Source organism: Zonotrichia albicollis, chromosome 17, assembly GCF_047830755.1.
Source record: "Zonotrichia albicollis isolate bZonAlb1 chromosome 17, bZonAlb1.hap1, whole genome shotgun sequence".
Lineage (NCBI taxonomy): Eukaryota > Metazoa > Chordata > Aves > Passeriformes > Passerellidae > Zonotrichia > Zonotrichia albicollis.
The window spans coordinates 9264340-9271473 of NC_133835.1; the positions used below are offsets into that span (position 1 = coordinate 9264340).

General features: G+C 57.4%; 1 protein-coding gene across 4 annotated transcripts in view; it reads right to left on the bottom strand.

Moving 5' to 3' along the window:
* Positions 1-4908, bottom strand: part of ZNF512B (zinc finger protein 512B) — a 30034-nt gene extending 25126 nt beyond the window's left edge. For 2 of the 4 annotated variants that reach the window (XM_074553823.1, XM_074553822.1), the window contains exons 1-2: positions 4758-4908; positions 533-655 (exon numbers count right to left, since the gene is read on the bottom strand). In XM_074553823.1, the coding sequence (XP_074409924.1) occupies positions 533-653 (121 nt within the window). In that variant the 5' untranslated portion in view covers positions 654-655; positions 4758-4908. Of the gene's footprint in view, positions 1-532; positions 656-4512; positions 4675-4757 lie in introns of those variants that run through there. The other 2 variants (XM_074553825.1, XM_074553824.1) reach the window with 2 other exon arrangements.
* Between the last annotated feature and the right edge of the window lie 2226 nt (positions 4909-7134).

A 7134-nucleotide genomic window follows, 5' to 3' on the forward strand; every position in this document is an offset into this window, starting at 1 on the left:
AAGGTAAAGGCAGTGGGACCCTCTCTCATAGAGGGGATCTGCCCAGCATAAAAAGACAGGAGGAAAAATCTCCTTGTGCCTGGAGATTCCTGGATAGAGAAATCAGCCATCCATCAGTGTGACAGCCCTTAGTGTGAGGGTCCCCTGGGGCTTGTACGCCTGCAAGCCTCCATCCCGGGGGCCGCGACACGGGAGGCAGCAGATGGCCTGAACTCATTTAAGCCTTTCCATCCTTTGATGTAGCACTTAGCTACCAACACGATAAATGGGCGGCGAGACACCCATCTCGTTAAGCCAGACACACGCCTCTCCGAAGGGAGAGACCATCTCCATCCCTCCCCTCCTGCTCCCAGCAACCAGCTCTCAGAGCTGGGCTTTTTGGCCAGCACAGCCCTCACTGGTGAGTCAAAGTGAGGAGCAGACACATCAAGATCCAGGCCACTTGTTTTGGCAGCCACTCCTCAGATCCTGCCTCTGGGCTCATCCTCTCTGCCCCATCCACCTCCACTGAAAGGACAAATCAGCTCCTTACCCAGCTTGGGCAGCTCTGCCGGTGGGTTTATCCTTGTCTCTGTCCTGCTTTCTTTGCTGGCAGTGGGTTTGTTAGAGCCTGCAGTTTTCCTTCCACCTTTACAGGTATAGGAATCCGCCATCTCTGAAAGAAGCAGGGGAGGCGTTAAAATTCACTCCTCGGAGCTGGGAACAACACATGGTGAAAGCAAGGAGAGCTGCTGGGGAGGGAGGGAGGGAGGGAAATGAGAAAACCATCACGCAGCTTCAACATTCCCACAAAGAGAAGAAACGGGACGTGCTTCCGAGTATTTGTTCTACAGTTGAGGAACGCCACAGACATGGCTGGAAAGCTGCTTTCATTACAGCCTGGCTTCCCCTTCACATACAATGGCAAAGACTTTTATTAAAAATTATGGGCTGGCTTTGCCCAGAGAAGGAGTGAATAAATGGCTTTTCCTCTTCGTTTATTTCTCCGCTTTCATTTAAGACACCAAAAGCAAAAAAAAAAAAATAGTGAGTTTTAATGAACAGATGTAATGATAAATTTCCAATTTTCCTTATTAATGGGAAACTGTTATAAACTGAGAATTGTTAATGTTATCTGAATTTTTCGTATTAATAATTCAATTTGGCTTCTCTATAAATTATGAACGTCAGGAATTATCGCACACGGCCCACTCTCACTCCTGATGGAAGTGGGCAGTAGGACACCCCTCCATTCAGCAGTGCCAAGAGGAAGCCCACGGCATGACTGGCTCTGCCTCCGGCTTCAAGTTCCTTCTTCCCCTCCCAACAGCACAAGCAAAGGCACATCTGAGGATGGGGGCTGCTCTGGGAGATTGATATGGAGATCCATATATGGATTTGGGGAAAAGAAGTCCTCCATGCCTCCACAATGAGAACATGAGGCCCTTGGGAAGAGATTCCTTGGACCACCATGGCCTTGAGATCTTGGCTGGGACGGGATGCTGATGTTCACCCATGCGTTTTTTAAAACATGGATTTGACTCATCACCTGCAATTCCTCCCACATGCTTAGCATCATTTAACTTGAAGGAGCTGATTCCAAAAAGCATCCACACTCATCCTGTCTGTCCTCATGCCTAGAGGATGGAGGAGCATCTCCTGTGTGGCCAGATTGCCAGCCATGCCACCAACATATGGGACAGGAGGGTCCAGCAGTTCTTTCTGAGGTGTCCCCAGGGACTTTCCGTGTAGGATCAGGGACTTTCCATGAGGGATGCAGCCCACATGCTCCAAGAGCTGGCAAAAGCTTCCAGCATGTGCTTGGCTGGTGACACATATGTGGTTGTTTGCATGGGCACAAAGGTTAATCGGATCAAGTGAGAAATTCCAGCTTGGCAACTGGTTCTGTGGCATTTGGTGCTGAACATCGCTGATTCAACTAATTTGGGCTCTTTTGGTGGGAGAGCTGGGTAGGAGTTTGTAGCCTGCCTGACAGCAGCTCCTCTCTGGAGCAGGCACAGAGAGGAGTCCCTGTGTTCCTTCCCAAACTGCTGCTCCACTCCCACCAGTGTGGGCACTGCTACTGTCCCCAGTCCGCCAGGGACAAAAGTGCCAGTCCCCTTCCTTCCCATGCTGGGTCCTGGCACCTCTGAGCAACCCTGACTCAAGCTGCTCAAAGGAAAAAGGGGAAAAAAAGACTCACGAAAAACCAGTGAAGTGAAAGCTGAAGACAAGATTTCTGTACTTACAATGGGGTGAAAACCGAGGGGAAATCCACACAACTGACACCTCTATCCAGCCAGGGCTAATGCCAAAATGCAGTGAGGGATGGAGCACAGAACCTCCCTGCCTTGCCTCGCTGGCCAGCTTGAGGTGACACGCAAAGAGTGACAGCCAGGACAGACCCTGTTGACATCTCTGGGGCTCTCCTCCTGCACCTCATGACACTGCACACCAGTGAGCATCCTCCCAACTCTCCCTTCCCAAAACATGCAAAGTGCCCAGCTCAGCCCTGCTCCAGCAGCTGGACACCTCTCATCTCCCTGAACACATCTGTCCCCTCAAAGGAATCCTCTCTGCCCAGCTTAAGAGGTTCTGAATCTTCTGTTTTTCCACACCAAATATTCCTTTGCATTTTCTCCATTATTTTTTAACCAAATGAAAAATAAAAATCTCATAAACCTGTCAGCAAGAGCCAAAATCCACTCCCTGGCCACTGAAACAACCCCAGGGATCACAGAGGAATTGTCCAGAAGACACAGAGCAAAAATCAGCCCATTGTGGGGGTTTCTGGTAATGTTCAAACTTCTCACTCATTTTTGAGTAACACACACTTAAAATAGGCAACAGCCCGTGCTCTTCCACACTTTCCTTAAGGTTTTGTTGAAAACTCTTTTGCAACTGGTAATGGGAAGAGAAGGTATGCACAGGTTCAGGTCATGAGCCAGGGGTGGGATGTAGTGTGGGAAGGCTGGGCCGGGTAGCATCTTATGAGGTCTCCAGCTCTTTCCAGGTAACTTTTTAGAACTTTGTGGCAACATTTTTGAAACATCTCACTCCAGCTCCAGGGAATAAAGCTCCTGTGAACGCTGGCCCCAAAATGTGATGAGTGAAGGCCAAGCTGGTATTGCTGGGAAGAAGGGTAAGGAGGAAACCATGGCTGTGGGAAAGGGAAAGTGACATTTGGGAATGAAAGGCACTGTTCCCAAGCCACTGGCAGGCCTGTGCAGCTGGAAATATGGCATAGAATGAGAAAGGGGAAATAATTCTATGCACAAATGCCTGCTCATTAATTTGGATAAGGCCTGAAGGAGCATGTACATAGCCAGGGATGGCTGCGACCCTCTCACAACATCCTTACCAGAAGAAAGTCACCTGCAGACCCTGACCACAAGTTTTCCTGCCGGGATTCCCACCTCAGTCCCATCCCTACGGATGGACTTCGCTGCATGACAACTGCCTGGTCACCTGTCAATCTGCAACACCTATCATCAATAATTTACCAACAGCTCCAGAAGTACGGAACACCAAAAACCAAGGGAGCTGCCTGTCCCAGGACAAGCCGTGTGGCAGCACAGATGATGGATGCCAAAGGGCACTGCCATCCCTGTCGCTGTCAGAGGAGATGTGATCCCTCCCATGAACTCCTGGCAGAACCGGAGATGCTGGGAGAAACTTGCAGGGAATAAAGACAAGGCAGCAGAGGGAGAGACTTCCTTTCGAAGAATCGCCCTCACTGGAGGTTTCCCCGGGAGGGGAGCACGTGGCAGGTGAAGCCCGGCCAGCCGCTGCCTCCCTGGGCACGGCAAGGCAGCCGGGCAGCCCCGGAGGGACACGGCGCATCCCGCCGCTGTCACCCAAACCGAGTGACACCCACCGAGGGAGAGCCTCACCCGAGGCACGCACACCCCGCTCCTGCCGCACATGGCTCTGGCCAGGCGCAGACGAGGCTTTTGAGGGTGTAAAGTTTCTGTTCGAGGCGCGTTATCCCGTCCCTCCCCTCTCCGTCCCCGGGCACTGACACGAAGAAGGGAGAAGCGCCCGCACATGCCTGGCAGACAATGAGCCCGCACGGAGCCGCGGGCACTGGGGTGCCCCCTGTCCCGGGGGTCAGCGGGTGCGGGGAGCTCTGCCCTGCTCGCTGCCGCTGTCACCTCCTGGGCGCGGGGAGCTCTGCCCTGCCCGCTGCCGCTGTCACCTCCCGGGCAGGGGAACCTCTGTCCTGTCACCTCCCGGCCCGGCCGTGCCGCCCGCGTCCCCTCGCTGCCCCTCCCCGCTGTCACCCCGCGGGCAGCGCCGCCCGGGCCTGTCACCCCGCGGGCCCGCGCCCCATCCCCGGGAGGCGGCCGGGGCTTCCCCGCGGGCCGGGCCCGGCAGCGAGGGGACGGAGGGCCCGGCCCGGCCCGGCCGCGCTCCGGGAGGGGAAGAGCGAGCGGCAAAATGGCGACGCGGCGGCGGGCGGAGCGGAGCGGAGCGGGGCGCGGGGGTCCCCCGCCGCGGGGCCGGGCGGGCCGGGGGCCGCTCGGTGCTTACCTCGGCGGGCCGGGCCGCGGTGCGGGGCGCGCAGGGCCGGCACCCCCCGGCCGGCCAGGCGGTGCCGCCCGCCGCCCCCGGGCCGCCGTGCGGGGCTCCCGGCGCGCCCACACCCGCGGCAGCGCCGCGCTCCGCTGCCGCGCTCCCGCCCGCCCCTCGCCGCCGCCGCCGCCGCCGCCGCCGCCGCGGCTCATGCGCGCTCCCCGCCCCGCCCGGCCCGGCCCGGCCCGCCCCGCGCCCCTCACCGCCGTCACCGGGCCGCTCCGGCCTCGCCTGGTTCCGGGACCGGCACCGGGATCGGCACCGGGAGGACGGGCGGGGGCGCCGCTCCGGGAGGGCGGGACGGGGCAGCGCCCCCCGCACCGGGCTGACCTGGGCAGGTGCGGCCGGAGCCCGGTGCGGGCAGGGCTGCGCTGCGCTGCGCTTCCTCCCCGGGATGCGGGCAGGGTGCCGAGCTGCCCTCCGCACCTCCGGGCTGTTTGGCCTCTGTCGCACCCCGGCGTGCGGGCACCGTGTCCTGCCCGCCGTCCTGTCCTGCCCTCCAGGATGCAGGCGCTGAGTGTCCTGCCTGTCATCTTCCCCTCCAGGGAGCCCTCCCTGCGGTCCTGCCCTCCAGGTCGTAGGCAGGACACCTTTACCCTCTTCTCCAAGATGCAGACAGGATGACCTGCTTGTCATTCTGCCCGGCAAGGTGCCCTGCTCGTTATCCTTTCCTCCAAGGTGTCCTGCCCATCATCCTACCTCCCAAGGTGCTGGCAGTGTCGTGTATGTCACTGTTCTCTCCAGGGTGTCCTGTTCATCATCCTGCCTGTAAAGGCGTGGGTAGGATGCCCTCCCCATCCATCAACACATCTAAACCCAGGGTGTTCCAAGGTTTACCCCTTGTAAAGCCACCCCAGCCAATGGGAATGATGCTGCGTGCGAGCCTGTTGCAATGTCCATAGGGCACTTTCCCAGCTCCCAGGCTTGGGATGCCACCTCGGCAAACCCGGTGGCACCTGGGGAGGGGCTGCAGGGCACAGCCAGCCTTGGTTACCGGCTGCAGGAATGCTTAGCCACACCAGCATCCAGCAGTAGCCAAGAAATTAGGGAAAACCACATTAATTTTGCTAGGTGAGAGCAGAACCCAGAGTAACCACCGCTGTCAGGGCCACCCTGCCTGCCATTACCAGTGCGTGATCCTGCCGGGAGCTGGGAGGCCCTGTGGCACAGTCGTGCAAAAAAAAAAGCCCAACCCAAGCCGGGAGTTTCCCCACGGTTTTCCCCTCTTTGTCTCCATTGCGGGGAAAAGAGCTTAATTAACGTCTGCAGAGAGCGGGGAAAGCTCGGAGTAATTGCTAGGTATGATTATCGGTGGAGCGGAGGGTGCTCAGCAGGGTGGGAGGGACGGGCACAGCCCACCTTCTTTGTACAAAATGAGGCATATCCGAGGCGGGCTGGCTTCCCAGGCAGGGAGCTGCCTCCGGGGGAGCTGGGGTGGCTCTCGGGCAGCTCCACGTGCTCGCTGAGACCAGGCAGCGCCTTCAGCACCTTCGAGGTCCCCTCCTTGCTGTAAACATTGCCCATCGCTCATCCTGGCAGCTGTTCCATGTGTGCAAAGGTGCCACCGTGTCCATTTTCTGCACCCACAAAGGGCAGTTTTGCATCTCCAGGAGGGGATGAGGGTGAGGGGAGAGGGAGTTTGGCCATGCTGGGTTAGACAGGGGGAGGGAGAATGGGCAGCTACAGGCTGGATGAGGAACAAACCCCTGAAATTATGCAATAGAAAGGCACCCACTGTTGTTATTTTCAGGCTCTGCTGAGCAGAGCGGGCCAAGGGATGGACTTGAAAAGAGCAGCAAATGTTAAGCAGATGCTGAGGAGGGCTTTGTTTCACAGGCAGAGCTGTGCTGGGAAAGGCAGGAGGAGGAGGAAGAGCAACAGGGGCAGTGGCGCTGCCTTCCTCCATGTGCTCACAGGAAACCACCACATCCCCTCTTGCACTGTGGCTTTCCTGCAGAGGTGGGTTGTGGATCAGAGCTCATCCTTGCAAACCAGAATGATGCTGTGGAGGGGCCACGTGGTGATTCCTCAGTGCTCTGGCCCCCTGGTCACTGCTCCCACTGTCCCCACTGTTCCCACCACCCGAGGCAGGAGGAGGCCAAGCAGCAGCAGCCAGGCACACACTGCAGCTGTAGATGCTGGAGAAGGTGCTTGGCAGCAGGGATGAAACAGCCCAAGCCATTGAGCATGTAAATTAAATTGATACGGACCCCAGGAAGAGGTGATGAGGGAAAAAACCATTACATAGCCTGTATCAGCGAGGTGCTGCCACCCTCCATGCAGTCCTGACATTGCTTCTCCCGCCTCTCGTGCTGGTGCTGAGCAGATCTCCCTGGAGCTGTCCTGTGCCTGCCAGATGCAGCCAGCACAGTGATCTCCACCCAAATCCAGCAGCAATTTGAGTATCCCCAACAAGGGTCAGTTCTGGCTTGTATCCCACCTAGCCAAGAGTTTAAAACTCCACAAATGTAAAAACCACCCTTTAAGGAAAGGCAGGAAATAATCTGGTTTTCTGGATGGGATCTAGAGGCAGGAAAATGCCCCTTGCCCAGAATGAGCCTGACTGATGAGGCATTTGCA